Source organism: Leucoraja erinacea, chromosome 10 (assembly GCF_028641065.1).
Source record: "Leucoraja erinacea ecotype New England chromosome 10, Leri_hhj_1, whole genome shotgun sequence".
Taxonomy (NCBI): domain Eukaryota; kingdom Metazoa; phylum Chordata; class Chondrichthyes; order Rajiformes; family Rajidae; genus Leucoraja; species Leucoraja erinaceus.
The window spans coordinates 24,774,134-24,790,676 of NC_073386.1; the positions used below are offsets into that span (position 1 = coordinate 24,774,134).

Sequence of the window (16,543 nt, forward strand, 5' to 3'; positions counted from 1 at the left end):
GGCAGCGACTGCGATAGATCCCATCGATGGTGGGGAGGTCAGAGCCGATGATGGACTGGGCAGTGGTCACAGCCTTCTGCATTTTTTCCCGCTACATTAACGGTTTCTCTTTCCACTGATGTTATGTGACCTGCCGAGTTTTTTTTCCATATTTCTGTTGTTATTTCAGATTTCCAGAATTTGCAGATATTTATGATTCATTAATTATCAGCACATCTTTTGTTGCCTTTTTCCTCACATTCCGCTCCGTTCGTCTGTCTTGCCCAGATGCTGAGCCCGGATAGTTCAGGTTTAAATACTCCCGTCGCCCTGACAACAGCTCGGCCCTGTACGCAGCGATGCAGTGTCCGACCTGCAACGAACCGACGCTTTAGGGCTGCGAAAGAAACCATCTCCCTATCCGGACTGAAGCGAAAAGAGATGGAACAAATATAACAAGATTATTGCATTACGTTGCACCCCGGAAGCGGTGCTATATAAATTGCAGTTTGCAGCGACCGCTTTTCGGAATTAGAAGGTGCGTGTTGCTGGGGGAACAGCAGCTGGTGGAACCGGGGAGCTGCTTCCGTTTTGGCCACGGCGGTGTCATGGCCGGGGACAGCATGGCCGAGTCCACGTCCGACTCCGAGCGATCGGATCTGTCCGATTCAGAGGTGAGAGGGCCTTTAATGCTCGGATTCTCGCTTGTTAATCTCGGGGGTCGGAGGCCCGATGGGTTGGGATCTGGGGACACGGGCCTGGTTGGAGAAGGCCGGGCTCATGGCGGTGCAATGGAGTCCGGCGCCTGGTAACTGCTCGCCGTTTAGAGGTGAACTACTTGTCTTTAAAGCGGAACAGAGTGTTTTAATTAACGGTTGAACGAGATCATCAAATCTCGCATTTCTAGATAATTATCGAAAATGTAATTAAGTTTAGATACGCGCTGAATTGGAAGGATATGGTTTACGTGCAGGCAGAGGAGATCAGTTGAATTGGCACAGACATTGTGGGCCGAAGGTCCTGTCCCCGTGCTACAACGTTCAATGAAAGCGATGTAAACAATTGTGAGTGTAAAATTGTTTGTCGTTATATAGTTAGAAACAAAGAAAACACCACAGCGTTATCATCGACCAATCGGATTAATGTTTCTATTTATAATATCTCTATAAAATCTGCATTTTCTCGCATTGTTGTAATCGTCGAGAAGAAACGACCACATTATCTGGGCATCCCAGTCAAGAAGAATGATAGATGCTGTACCATGCCAATTGGCCAGGGCACCTCCATGGAGCTTGGGGCTGATATATTCACTGGATGGCAGTCAACTGACTACGTAAACCTGCTTCACTCTCCTTCCAGACACGATACGATAAACCCATTGGATGCTATTGTGCAAAGTGAGCCAAAATGCATGATTTCTGGATCTACAGTGCTTTCCAATATTTTACCCAAGGAAACTGCTAACTATGATAAATTGAATCTACATACAGATTAGTTTGTCTGAAGCTGAAGAGGTACTACATTGTGTCTGACTCGATGTTTGTGCTATTGTACTCCACAAACCAGCGTATGCTATCTCTGGTAATATACAAAGTATCCATTTTGAGGATGGAAATGGTTTGATTTTGATTCCATGAGTATTATATGGTAAAACTGAACTGACCATGAGTCTATTATATGGTAAAACTGAACTGAACAGTACATTTGTGTGTTTGCATGTTGCAAAGTGAGTTTGGAGACCACTTTGTTGTATTGATGATTCTGCAGTTAAGTAATGTACAGCTGCTTATAGATCACACCAAAAATGGGAGGGAAGAATGTTACTGATGAAAGTGGAAGTTATAATTACATAAACAAAGTGTATTGGTAATCATTGCGAAAAAAATCTAGGATTTAAACCTCTGGGTAAAGTTTAATTGTACAATTTTACCTTCTGGATTATATTGCTATTTTTTAAAAGAAGAAAAATAATTGAGCACTATTCAACAATCGTAAACGTCCCAAGAATATCATTTGATGGTACAAAAAATGTATCTCAATAACCTCAAATAATATGGGATGTAATGTGGCATTGTGGAATGTCATCATCTTTACTGAATTGTCCACGTGGTATTCTAAGGGATAAGGTACACAAAAATGCTGGAGAAACTCAGCGGGTGCAGCAGCATCTATGGAGCGAAGGAAATAGGCGACGTTTTCGGCCCGAAACGTCGCCTATTTCCTTCGCTCCATAGATGCTGCTGCACCCGCTGAGTTTCTCCAGCATTTTTGTGTACCTTCGATCTTCCAGCATCTGCAGTTCCTTCTTGAACATTCTAAGGGATAAATTCATTTTGGGTGGGGATGCGGAGAAATACATCCAAATTATGCAAATGGTTTTGTATTTTGTGATAGTCAATGAAAATTAACTTTCATCACAGAGATTCTTGTCTAAAAATTAATTTGCTTTGGCTCCAACAAAAAAAAAAAACACTTAAGTAGGTCAAGCAGCATCTGTGGAATGAGAAATTGTTCAAATTTAAGGTCAGCGACCCTTCATCTCTGCAGTAAATTCCAAAACATGAGGCTTAATTTTCAGGGGGATTGTCATATCTCATTGATACAATATGGAATGAATTATTCAATTTTGCATGGGAAGGTATCGTAAGACTGAAACAAGCTCAATGTTTGGTGTTAATGTCTGACATCAAAGAATGAAACAATTTTTCAAAGAACAAAATAAATTTGCTAGCCCTTGAAATATATTTTTAGACAAAATTCAGAAGAACGCTGAGCCAATATAACATTACCTAATGTTCAAACAGTTAAAATGCCTTTTTTCGTAACCTATAGGGTCAATGAATAGGGTTTACTCAATTAGATAAGATGTTCAATAATGGAGACGACAAATTAAAAAACTTTAAATTCTGTATTTCAGTCATAACCTTTTTGTTTTACTTTTACCTATACTCGTTGGGGGTTTGGTGTTCGGACAAAAACATTTGTTTCTCTACTTAGTTACATTAAATTTCATACATTTTTCCTGCAGCTTCAAGAGGCATATTCCAAAGGTTTGCTCAAACCTGGTTTGAATGTTGTGGAGGAGGCAGGGAAGCAAGTTGTCAACAATGTGGTGAGTTATAGCCATAGATTTTCTTAATGTAGTCTATAGAATTGATTACCTTTTGCCCCAAGGTAACTGAAGATACTGCTATGACGCAGTAAAGTAAGCACATTAATGGTCCCAATTGTTGTTTTTGTTTTGTTTTATTTCTTTTTCTGTATCTGCATGTTAGCAAGGCCACCAAGTCTATTCATCATCACATGTATCAAGGTGGACTAAGCAGTTTCTTTCTGTAACTGCTCAGTCCTCCTGAAGAAGATGCTTCTACAGCATATTTTGGATCTCCCACATAAGATAGCTCTTATGTGTGACATAAGAATTCCCACAAATCTTGGGTAGACGAAAATGCTGGAGAAACTCAGCTGGTGAGGCAGCATCTATGGAGCGAAGGAATTCCTTCGCTCCATAGATGCTGTCTCACCCTCTGAATTTCTCCAGCATTTTTGGCTACCTTTGATTTTTCCAGCATCTGCAGTTCTTTCTTAAAACAACTCTTGCCTCATTCTTGGAGATAAAGGGATTCAGATCCTACATAGTGATGAAATGGTAATGTATTCTCCATTCATGATATGCAACTTTGAGGGGTTCCTGTGCACTTGAACATTTTTGTCACTTGAAGGTAGAGATCACCCATTCGGACAATGCTGTAGCTGAGCTACTTCTTGATGCCACGTGGTGCAAATTGAATTGGCTGAAGAGCGGCTTCTGTAATGGAGCTTTATGAAGGAAGCAAGAATGATTATCCATTTGGCACGGGGGGGAATGCGGTTGGGAATGCTTCAGCATTTGCACGTTGAGCCCTGTCATTGTCAAGAATGGGGATGTTCATGGAGCTGCTTCCTTTCCATTGGCTGTTTAATTGTCCACCTGTACCAGTGCTTCCACACTTCAAAAAAAAAAATTAAAAATCCTGAAATAGAATTACAAATTACCTGGAATTTGATGGTATTTCTCGGCCCGGTAAGCCTTCCCCAACTGTGCATGTGTGACTGCCGCCCCAACTGCGCACGTGCGGATACCGGGCCCACTGCGCAAGCACAGGGAGATGGCATCCCTACCATGTCACCGGCACCATTTTCAATTGTGACACGGCTGACAGGCCTCCCCCAACAGCACAGGCGCGGATGGTTGTAAATATACAGGTACATACTTTTTTCATCAAATCAACCCGCGGGCCTGGTTGGATCCCTTCTCGTCTCCCCGCGTGTGCACAGTTGGGGCGGCAGTCGTAAATGCACAGTTGGGGAAGGCCTACCGGGCCGGGAAATTTCCCGAAATTATTCAATTTCCCTAAAATTACCCGGTCAACCAGAATTTCCCGAATTTTGGGTAATTTCCTTCAGTGGAAATTTCTGTTATTGTGGATGATATACACGCCCAGTTTCGAGCTGACAGATTTGCTCTCGAGTCAAGACACTTTTGATGTCATTGCGTCCCCTGCCTACTCCATGTTGCCCATGTTCCATAATACCATCTCATCTGGTAGGTCTGTTCTACCAGTGAAATAGGACATATCCCGGGCTTGCAATGGAGGAGTCTGGGTCACCATTATAAGGTATGATTCCATAAGATAGAGGTCATAGTTTAAGGATAAGGGGGAAATCTTTTAGGACCGAGATGAGGAAAACTTTTTTCATACAGAGAGTGGTGAATCTCTGGAATTCTCTGCCGCAGAAGGTAGTTGAGGCCAGTTCATTGGCTATATTTAAGAGGGAGTTAGATGTGGCCCTTGTGGCTGAAGGGATCAGGGGGTATGGAGGGAAGGCAGGAACAGGATACCGAGTTGGATGATCAGCCATGATCATATTGAATGGCGGTGCAGGCTCGAAGGGCCGAATGGCCTACCCCTGCACCTATTTTCTATGTTTCTATGTAAGATCATTCCGAAAAATTCCGTAAGATGGAGTTTGCTTCACTGATCTGTTTTGCTGCTCTAGGAACAAATTTGCTTTGACTGACTTTGGTGGATATGTCAATGCTGGAAGGTCCAGCTTTGACATTTCTGTTTCAAAATGATGGTCTTTATAGAAATGAGTGCATGAGTTAGGCCAAAAGGCCCGTTTCTGTCCAGTATGTGTTTGTCTAGTCCTGTTTGCCTACATTTGACCCATTATCCTCTAAATATTTTCTATCCATGTACCGCCAACAGTCTTTTAATATTACTTTTGCTTGTGCAAGTGCTTATGTCCCCATGTCATTGTTATTTTGATGGTGATTGCACATTGACACTCCCTTGCATATTTGTGAATCTTCAGGTGGGTTTGAAACAGTGCTTGGAAGACTTCAAGAAAAACCTGAAGTGGGTGGAGAGGCTTGATATGACAAATGGCCCAGCCACTGACATCATTGCAAAGGCTGAAGGGAAATGTGTGGGAGAGGACAATTCAAACATTGATCCAGAAGATGACTTTCAGCGTGAGATGTACTTGTGAGTATAAGATTTGGCAATTAAGTTCTGTCTGGTAGTCGTATAATCACTTTTAAGAGCAGCTATGGTTACTCAAAGTTGGAATATTCCTCGTTGTTGAAGTTGCAAAGTCATTATTTTTACATTTTGCTTCTTGTTTAGTTATCGACAGGCACAGGGCACTGCATTGGATGCATTACCTCGACTACAGCAGCTGAAAATCGCAACAAAAAGACCAGATGACTATTTTGCAGAGATGGCCAAGTCAGATCAGCATATGCAGAAGGCAAGTAGCTAACAGTAGGTCTTCATATGTTGGAGGGATTTTGCTTTTACGGAGTTAAAGGGTTTGATACCAAAAACTATTTAACAATTTGGTAAAAAGCACAATGTTAATAATCTACGCAATGCTTCCTGACATTTTAATATAGTAACCTGATTTCAGGTTAAGAAATAAAGTGTCAAGTGCCCGTGTCAAGCTTGCACAGGTGATTTGTATTTATTTACTAAGTAATTGAAGCTTGCATAGACCCTGATTGCGATGGTGAAGCAAAGAAGCTTCAATAGAATGAGTGAGCAAAGACCTGCTGGATGCTTGGAAAATGTAAAACTTTGCACAGGTAGTAAAAAGAGAAAGGTGAGATAAATTGAGAACTGTTGATCAGTCACAGAAACCAGGTGACGCGGTGAGTGGTATAACGGCCTTTGCTGTAAGAGAGTTTGAATACAGGAGCATTATAGTGCCTTGGTGAGACCCCACTTAAGAGTATTGTGGGCATTTTTGCTCATCTTATCTAAGAAAGATATGTGTGAAAGTGAATGATTTTAAACTGTATTCAATGCAGAACTGCATTACTAGAGATGTTAGTCCCCTGCCTAAAGTTCTACAGTATTCCAGCCATCTGTACAGTGGTTTCAGGAAATATTAAAGCTTCCTTGTAATTATTTGAAGGGTGTGTGATGTTCACTCATTGTCTTTTTCTTCAGCATCCCTCCATAAAACAATATCAGAAAGCTTCAGGATATTGATCACATATCAATGAGTAAAGCTTAAGGTAGTTCACAGTGGAAAGTCCTCTGGTCCAATTCTTGGTTTTTCTCTCTCCACTGTTTTTCAGATTCGAGTAAAAATGATATCAAAACAGACGTCCATTGAAAAGTCTGAAAAGGCTAAGCAGCTCAGAGCATTACGGAAATATGGAAAGAAGGTATTTATTTTTCTATGTGTATGAACATACAAGATTCAATATTCTCTATGATTTATTTTCATTAAGAATAATTCAAATTATGGTCTTGTTTATTTAAAAAAATATATAGGGTGGTTATGTCCATTGTTAAAATTAAGCTACTGTTACTGGATATATTCAGATATTGCAGGCGTATGTAATGATATACAATTTTAACCCATTAAGATTTTTTTTTAATCTAGTGAAAATAATAGGGCAAGAATGATCAATGTTAACAACTTTATTTTACTTAATTATAGAGGCTTGATGAGTATTCTATCAGTGTTTTATTTAGGATGTTGAAAGGCATTGATATAAATGGTTTTAGACTTGCAAAAGTCCAGGACTGAAAGATGTAACCATAAAATCATTGCCAGGCCAAGCAGTGGAGTCGGGAGGCAGATAGATCTTTAGATAGTGGCAAAGCCTAGAATTCTCGCCTACAAAAGTAATTAAATGTGAGCTTAATTTTTAGATTACCAACTTGTTAGTTTTTGATTGTGTAAATAAATGTCGAACCATAGCTGGAGAATAAAGATGCAGATCAACTAGGAATGTAGGAGTGTTTCCAATGGCATTTAAGAATGGTAATATTTTAATCATCATAATCATACTTTATTAGCCAAGCACGCTTTACAACATACGAGGAATTTCATTTCCCATACAGTCATACCAATAAAAGGCAACAGAACACACAAAATACATTTTAACATAAACATCCACCACAGTGACTCCTCCACATTCCTCACTGATGGAAGGTGAAAAAAAGTTAAATCTCTTCCCTTCTTTGCTCTCTCGCGGTGGGGAGCCTCGAGCCTTCCGTTGACAGGGCAATCTTGGCTCCTGTAGCCGGCGGCGTTTGGGCCCCCTCGTCGGGGCGATCAAGCTCCTGCTTCGGGGGGGAATCTCCACTCCCCCGCGCCAGCCAATCTGACCCTATTTTGGGGGTGGTCGAAACCTTCTGTGTCGTTTGGAGCTTCCCGTCATCAATCTCGACCCTAGACTGCGAGCTCCTCGATGGTGAAATCCGCAGGCCGCGGTTGGAGCGTCGATCCCAGGCAAGGGATCTGCTCCGATGGTAAGTCCACGTCCCTGCGGTGGGGCCCAGTCGGTCCCGAGCAAGTCCGCCAGCTCCATTATGTTAGGCCGCAGAGCGACCAGAGATACGATCCGGAAAACAATCGCATCTCCGGCAAGGTAAGAGATTGAAAAAAGTTTCCCCCCCACCCCCCACACAAAACAAACCAGAGAACATATTTTTAAAACACACTAAAAACAACCCAAAATAATGAAATAAACAGACAGTTGGCGAGGCTGTCATTGTGCGGCACCCCCTGGTGGCGTTATGAACATTAGGAAAATGTTTTAACTGAATCTTTAGATTGGAGTGTTCATGTGTTGCACTTTGACTCGTATAGCACAGAAACAGGCCCTTCTGCCGAACTCATCCATGCCAACCTGGTGCCCATCTATGCAAATCTCATTTTCCAACATTTGGCCCATATCCCTCAACCTTTCCACTTGCCTGTTTAACCTACAGGGGGAAAACACATTTTTTCCCCAGAGAATAGAATGATTGGCAGCCACCAACAAAATGTCCCCGAGAAATTTACAATTACTTTACGAAGAGGCAAATCATTTTGACAGATGTTACACCCCTATAATAACTAGAATTTAGTTGTTGGATATTTAAAGAGTAGGTAAAAGGGCTGTTCCAGACTTGCATAATAATGTGCCATGTGACAGTCTCACATATAAATAGTTATGCTACGTAATTTGTTGAACCAGAGCATTTATTATAGTTCTCTATGTGAAAGTCTGGTCTCTCTTTTACCTTTGTTCTTAAAATCCATCGAGTGTATTCTATAATGTATCTGTGTTCTAAAAAAGTCAAGTGGATTTATTCTTGTAATAATACTTTATTCATTATGTGCGAGCTAATGAACAAAGTATTCCAAGCAGGGATTGATTGAGCTCTGACTTGAATTAATCCTTTTAATGTTTCTGTATATGGAAACACATGATCAAGGATCCACGAGAACAATTTTATCTGGTGTTCTCATGATTAACCACCCCCCCCCCCCACACCTAAATATTATCACTAAATACATTCCTGATTAGATATATTTGTGTTTTGGATGTATGTACATACTACTCTTTTATTAATGACACCAGTAGTATCTTTTGATGCCATGAAGGCCATCAGCCTTCAAGTACTTTTGGTTCCAGTGCCATTTCTTAATTGGCGACCGTAAGCAGCGAGTGTTGGCTCTCTATTCATATACACAAATAGTGGAACTGAACACGACCTTCAAAATATCCATTTATATATACTTCACTAGTGCAGACACTGAACAGCAAAGGTGATTTGCAACTTATCAATAAATTCTATTCTTTATTCGTTAGGTTCAAGTAGAAGTTATACAGAAGCGACAGAAAGAAAAGAAAGCCATGATGACTGCAGTGAAAAAGTACCAAAAAGGTTTGGAGGTTTATGCACATACATGACAGAACATCTAAGGATTTTATTCTTTGTAATTTTAACTTTTTATCAAATTCTTGGATCCTAGTGAAAACAAACAAGTTATACATAAAGGCATTTAATTTTCCAATTTATTCACTAGTGCAAAAATACAAGTGAAAGATATATATATTTGTTTTTAATTCTCTCTAATTCTGCTTTGATTTTCAGGACTTTCTGATAAACTTGATTTCCTTGAAGGTGATAAGGCTTCTTTACAGGGAAAGAAAGAAGGTGGTGGAGGAGCAGCAGTAGGATCTGCACAGCAGAAAAAAAAGTAAGATAATGATGAGAAAAGGACATTCTCAATCTATTATTATGTTTCTTGGTTACCACCAGTACAATCTGAAAATCAAGTGGATAATTGTTTATTATTCATAAAATGTTGTTAAACACAATTTAAAAATAAATTATTTCTCAAAAGCCAGTGAAAGAAGTAATCAAAATCAGTGTATGAAGTAAAAACTAAATTTTGGAATTAGTTGGTCAGCATTAGAAAAAAAGTGGGGAGTAGGTAGTTATTAACATTATAAACTGGGAGACGATGACAGTATAAATTCTGCGCAAATATGAGACAAAGAAAGTGCAATAGAGTGGAGTCTGGGGGGAAATATAAAATGTGGAAAACCATAAAGATGATGTAGGATTACTAAAGAAATGAGCAAGAAGGTTAGTTAGGATATATAAATGATGACAGTTGAACAGCTGCTGTATGAAGAAATGAAAACAGAAGTTATTAGCTAAAATTGTTCAATATGGAGTTGAAACTGGAAGGCTGAATGAATGAAGGGGCTATTTCTTGAGGACTTTAATACATGGCATCTATAATAGAACAACATAGAAGGCTCCAATCATTGAGGGTGTGAGTTGGATGTTTAAAATGTCAGGCAATTCGAAGCTCTGAATCATTCTTGTGGACTGTACAGGGCTGCAAGCAAAGCAATGGAATGCAATGTCAACATTGAAAATAAAATGGTTTCACTTAGCAATTAGACTGTGAGGACAACTCTTGCATCACAGTCAAGGACAGATCACGAATGTCTATAAGATTTTACTTTTTCTTTTTGTGTACAGTGTTTGACGTGGTACGTTTTATATAAAGGGCTGTGCTTCATTTTATTATCTACTTCAAGATAATTTTGATTTAATGAGGGAGGGGTGTGCCTAAACCATTTTGTCTGCACATCCAGCATTAGTCTTGAAGATTGAATCTTGTTGAAACCAAACAACATTCCATGATCTGGGTTGTTGTGTAAGAAGATTATATTTTATACATCTTTGTAAATTAGTCTTGATTAATCATGGTTTAAAAAAAAACAAATGTAAGTAGGTCATTAATGGGTAAAACTGTAGGACTAGCAAAATCGGTTATTGAGAGCCATTTTTTTTTTTTCCTTTTAATCTAGAATAAATGCAAAAAGGAAATTTAAAAATGAAAAGTTTGGTTTTGGAGGAAGGAAAAAAGGCTTAAAGTGGAACACCAAAGAGAGTTACGATGACGTCTCCAGCTTCAAAGCTAAAATCGCACATGCAAAAAACAATCATTTTGGAAGAGGAGGAAAGAAAAATGCAAACGTGAGTTTTTAACTTCCATTCTTTCAGGAAGAGTCAACCATTAATGAAACAATATTATTTTAGAAGCCAGAAGATACCCAGAAATACATTAATGTTCTACTTAAATGTCTACCTGCCTCTGCAAATGAGGTTTAAATTAATTTGTCTCCAACTAACTGGTAGGATTTAGAATAGTAAGTTTACTGGGGAATTGTAGATGTGAAAAAGCCAGTGTAATGACAATGGTAGATTTAATGTAATCTAAGATTATCAAGGATGATGTAAGGGAATAAAAGAAGTGGGGGATTTTGCGGTGTGCTTAGAAGAATCTACTCTGACTCGATGAGGATTGATGCAGATCAAGTTGGAAAACATTTGGGAAACGGTAAGACTTAAAGTAGCCATGGAAAAGGATATAGACCATTAAGATAAATCATCAATTTAAGAAGACCGTTTATTGGAATGAGATCTGCTCGGGCAAATTGAAATTGAAAATTGATAAGTAGAATTGTAAATGAACAAAAATAGGCCATTTGAAGAAGGGTGTACAGATATTTTCTAGGTACCTCCCTGTGAGGGACAAAGCTAGGGTAGTTTGATGTCTCTGTTTCCACAGCAATTGGAAAGGGAGGTGGAATATAATCAGCACAAAAAGACCGGGGTGGGAGATTGCAACCTTCACGTGTCCGCCCTGTTTCGACTAGTGCAATCAACCTGGCGTGCACAATCATATTGGATCAAATAGAACAAGTTGTCCTACAACTTTAGGCTGTGCACGCCATACGCAAGAAGAAAAACAAAAAGACTGTGTGGCAGGTTTATAACACAGACGAGAATCAGCTGAATATAATGCTCAGGAAGAAAATTAAAAAATTAAGAGGGGCATGTAAATAATAAATGGGTGGGTGGTAGGGAAAGAGGTGCTTCCAATCAGAGACCAAGGGAATCAACTCTTGGAAAGAGGGCATGGCCAGGAATCAACTCTTGGAAAGAGGACATGGCCAAGATACTAAATACTTTACAGTAGTCATTGCCAAGGAAGCCAATGCTACAAGTCTTGGCCAAAGTGATGGATCAATTAAAAATGTTGTCAAAATTGTTAGTTATTAAAAGGTTAGCAGTGCCTGCTGGATAAATCAGTCCAGATGGGATCTACTTGAGTTATTCAGTAAAGACAGCATGGAAATTGCAGAGGCATTGCCCAAATCTTCCAAAGATGTAAGGGGAGATCATGGAGACAAGAAAATGCAATGGTTTTTATTTTGTTGCACAAGGGTGTGTAGAACAAACCCAGCACAAACCAATTTCTGCAGTTTAACTTCTGATGTAAAAACATTTCAGAAACAATAGGTTTAAAATTAGCAGTCTCTTGGGTAAGTAAGTACTGATTGATCTGTAAAATCTAGCAAGGTGTGTTTAATTAATTTGTTAGTTTTTTTTTGTGTGTGAAATGCAGTTAAGATGGTAGGTTTTGAAAAAGGTGATAAAAGTGACATATAATAGGCATGCCATCAACATTGAAGCTTGTGGAATTGTGTAGTGGCAGTATGGAAAGTTGGCTAGGTAAGAGCCACCATTTTCTTAGTTGTATTGCACAGAAACAGACGCTTTGGCTCATTGTGCCCACGCTTGCATTAATCCCACATTTTACTGTCCACGTCTTCTCCCGCCCCCAGATTATTCTATTCACTTTTGCACTGGCAATTTACAGTGGCCTTTTAACCTACCAATTTGGGGTGGAGAATGAAACTAGAATACCTGAAGGAAATATATGTGGTCACAAGGATAATGAACAAACTCCACATTGACAACACCGAGGGTCATGATGTAATCTGGATTGCTGGAGCTCTGAGACAGTGGCTCCACTAACTGTGTGCGCAGGATACAACTTCCAGATTTGCAAACAATTTAAAAGTTGGTAACTCGGTGAACATTTCACCCTCGTTAAACCTCATTTGGACTACGCAGTTGCAGCATGGGACCCATACACAAATAAAAACATTTCTTCCATCGAAAGTGTCCAAAGACAGGCAGCTCGATTTGTTACTAACACCTATGAGAGAGAAGCGAGTGTCACCAAACTTCTGAATTCTCTGGGGTGGAACCCTCTCCAAGACAGACGTGAAAGCTCACCGTTTGACCTGTTTTTACAAAATGTTAAATGGTCAGCTCGACATAGACTACAAGATCTACACCAAACCCAAACCAATTAGGAGAAGACGAGGGCATTCGATCCAATTTGTGTTCCCAGCTACAAAAACAGATGTGTACAGCAATTCGTTTTTCCCCCGCACAATTAAAGCATAGAATAATCTCCACCCTACTATAGTTACCCAACCAGATGCAATTAAATTTAAAGTAGCTCTTTCTTCCCAATAACCCTTTCTGGCTTAAGTCCTCCCTCCACCACCTCCAGTTTAAATTCCATTTGGAATATTTTGGAGGACCAAGAACCAAGAGGATACTAATTGACTTTCGGACAATATAGGCAAACTGGTAGAATGGGTTGTTATGTTAAATTTCATCTGCCATAACAAATATGAAGTATCTGCAGGGAGAAAGAAGTAAGATTATAACAATTTAGGGCATGATTTGGGATCATTCGTACATAAATCATTGAAAGTTGTAGAGCGGGGTGAGAATGCATACAAGATCCTGGACTTATTTGGGGATTATTGAGGCATAGTGTACAAGAGGTAAACATTCATGATGAACCGTAATACTGGTTTGGTTACATCTACAGTATTGTCCAATTCTGGGCATTGCACTTCGTGAAGGATGTGAAGGCCTAAGAGCATGCAGAAGAGATGTACTACAATAATGAGGGAACTTAATTACACAAACAAATTGGAAAAAGCTGGGTTTTTATGTTGGTAACAGTGAATGTAGAGGGAAGATCTTAAGGCGGTGTTTAATGTGATGGTCAGGGGAGATAATATATTGATAAACAGAAGGTGAATGACAAAACAGTCAAAGGTGACATGAGGAATTTATGCAGCAATTGTTTGGAATCTGAAATGCACTAGGTGAATTTAATTTCCAATCAAAACCAATTTCTAGCTGATTTTATTTTAAGACGGTCATGTGTTTGGATCACCATAGAACTAAACTGAAGCTCTAGTTATTAGCCTTTAATGAAGGGACAGAAAAATTAGATGCTAAAAATAATAATCTATGAAGATGTACATCATCACTCCATAGCTGCTGTTTATTTCAGATGCCTTACCTTTTTTCCCTCATGGGAGAAAGAGAAGAATGCATAAAACTTACTCGCCTAAAATAGAATTTCTGCATTTTATTTTGCAGAAGCGGCCAGGCAAAAGGAATCGACAGAAGATGAAAAACCGATCACAAAAATAAACTGAAAGTGGTTTTATTTTCCAGTCTAGTTTTCCCGCAATGTGGGATTTAATGAACTTGGCTTTGCTCTTTTGTATATTTACATTGTTTACCTGAGGATGATGATACCAATAGAAGTGAATTCTGGTATTGAATAGTAAGTCTTGGGTTTGGCTGGACCCATGGTCTGGAAACATCATTAACTGCAAGTCAAAAATAATTTTATAATAAACAGTCATTGTGCATTTGAATTATTTTGCAGTTCTATTACTTTTTAGAGGGACTTGTGTGATGCCGTGATTAATCAGCTTGCTAGTGTTTATCTCCACAAAATCGTCCAAACCTAACTGGTAATCTCATGGGGATAGACAATAGGTGCAGGAGTAGGCCATTCGGCCCTTCGAGCCAGCACCGCCATTCAATGTAATCGTGGCTGATCATCCCCAATCAGTACTCAGTTCCTGCCTTTTCCCCATATCCCCTGACCGCTATTTTTAAGAGCCCTATCCAGCTTTCTTGAAAGCATCTAGAGAACCTGCCTCCACCGCCTTCTGAGGCAGAGAATTCCACACACTCACAACTTTCTGTGAGAAAAAGTGTTTCCTCGTCTCCGTTCTAAATGGCTTGCCCCTTATTCTTAAATAATGTCGTGTACCGAGTGATTGATCTGAATGGAGATGATAGTTGGTTATGCTGACTAATTAAACATTGATGGCTTTAAAGCATATAATGTCTTGTCTGCCAACCATGGGGGCTCAAATGTTGAGTTTGCATTTTTGACATGATGTATTTCCACCAAAAATATTTCCCCCAACATTTATCATAAAATGTGCAAATAAATAATGCAGTATGTACTTGTAACTCAATACTGTGTAAAATATTTACATAATTTTACATCTTATTGGAATCATTTTTTCTTTAAATGTGGCACGTGAACAAATAGTTGGTGCTTCTGGCACTGATTCTGTCCCATCGCCGTCCAATGGCAAGAGGCCTTAAACTGTGGCCTTTCCCCATCAAGTCTTTGTGGCGGCTGCACCCAGCTTTGGTATATTACGCAGCACAAAGTCTGGGACTTTGCAATGTACTAATTTGCAGCATTCACCAACTTCCCAAGGGCCTTTTTATGAGGGACCAGAGATATGACGTGGTGCAATTGAATGGAATGTTCTTTGATACTGTTTCCAGAATCGTACTTCAGAATAGTAGGCATAGAACATCAACAGCTAATTGGCGCTTGTATACCCATAATCTTCAAGATTCAATTTATTTGTCATCGTTTTCAATTGTCAATCTTTGCATCGTTTGAATGAGTCATAGAGGATACAGTGTTGAAACGGGCCCTTCGGCCCAACTTGCCCAACAGTCCCACTTGCCTGCACTTGGTCCATATCCCTCCAAACCTGTCCTATCCATGTACCTGTCTAACTGTTTCTTAAACAATAGGATAGTCCCAGCCTCAACTACCTCCTCTGGCAGCTTGTTCCATACACCCATCACCTTTTGTGTGGGAAAAAAGTCACCCCTCGGATTCCTATTAAATCATTTCCCCTTCACCTTGAACCTATGTCCTCTGGTCCTCGATTCCCTTACTCTGGGCAAGAGACTCTGTATCTACCTGATCTATTTCCCTCATGATTTTGTACACCCCTATAAGAAACCCCCTCGTCCTCCTGCGCTCCATGGAATAGAGACCCAGCCTACTCATCCTCTCCCTATAGCTCACACCCTCTAGTCCTGACACCATCCTCATCTTTTCTGAACCCTTTCAAGCTTGACAATATCTTTCCTATAACATGGTGCCCAGAACTGAACACAATATTCTAAATGCGGTCTCACCAACAAGTGACCTTCTAGAAGCTTCTGTATAGGATTGGAAATAAATTCTTCTTACAAGATGTCGTCGGTGTCGGACGTCTCTCTATTGTGCTAGTCACAACAGGGTTATGCACAGACATTACAAATACAGTTAATATAAGAGCTACTGGACGGTAGTTATTGAGATGGGTCCACTTGGAAACTTAAATGATGGAAGTTTCCTTGAAGAAGACGGGTTCTGTAGACTATTGAAGATGCTGGCAAAAGACTGTGGCCAGTTGATTATCTCACAATTAGAGAACCCATCCAGGAACTCCATCTGGGCTGGCCGGAATTGTTGATAAATTTTGACCGGAGCAAGGATCCAATGATTTGAAGAACAGATTTTATGTTTCCCAGATAAAAAAATATTTGTTCATGTAATCAGCTGAACAAACAAAACAGAAGAAAGATTTGAACCTGAAACGTCATCTGTCCATTCTCTCCACATATGCCGCCTGACCCGCTTAGTTCCTTCAGCATTGTGTTTTAAACAAAACAGCGCTTACTTGCAGTTCAAATTAGATTATAGATTTCAAGACTAGGCCGTTGTACAA

The 16,543-nt window shown here is 39.8% G+C and overlaps 1 protein-coding gene across 1 annotated transcript; it reads left to right on the plus strand.

Annotated features, from left to right (window-relative positions):
* Positions 1-433: 433 nt before the first annotated feature.
* On the plus strand, positions 434-16,027 carry ebna1bp2 (EBNA1 binding protein 2). Its single transcript, XM_055641717.1, has 9 exons — positions 434-653; positions 3,008-3,091; positions 5,338-5,510; positions 5,652-5,775; positions 6,608-6,697; positions 9,122-9,197; positions 9,408-9,513; positions 10,643-10,811; positions 14,097-16,027. Exons 1-9 carry the CDS (start codon positions 588-590, stop codon positions 14,148-14,150), a joined length of 942 nt encoding a protein of 313 aa, XP_055497692.1. The 5' UTR covers positions 434-587; the 3' UTR covers positions 14,151-16,027.
* The last annotated feature ends 516 nt before the right edge of the window (positions 16,028-16,543 follow it).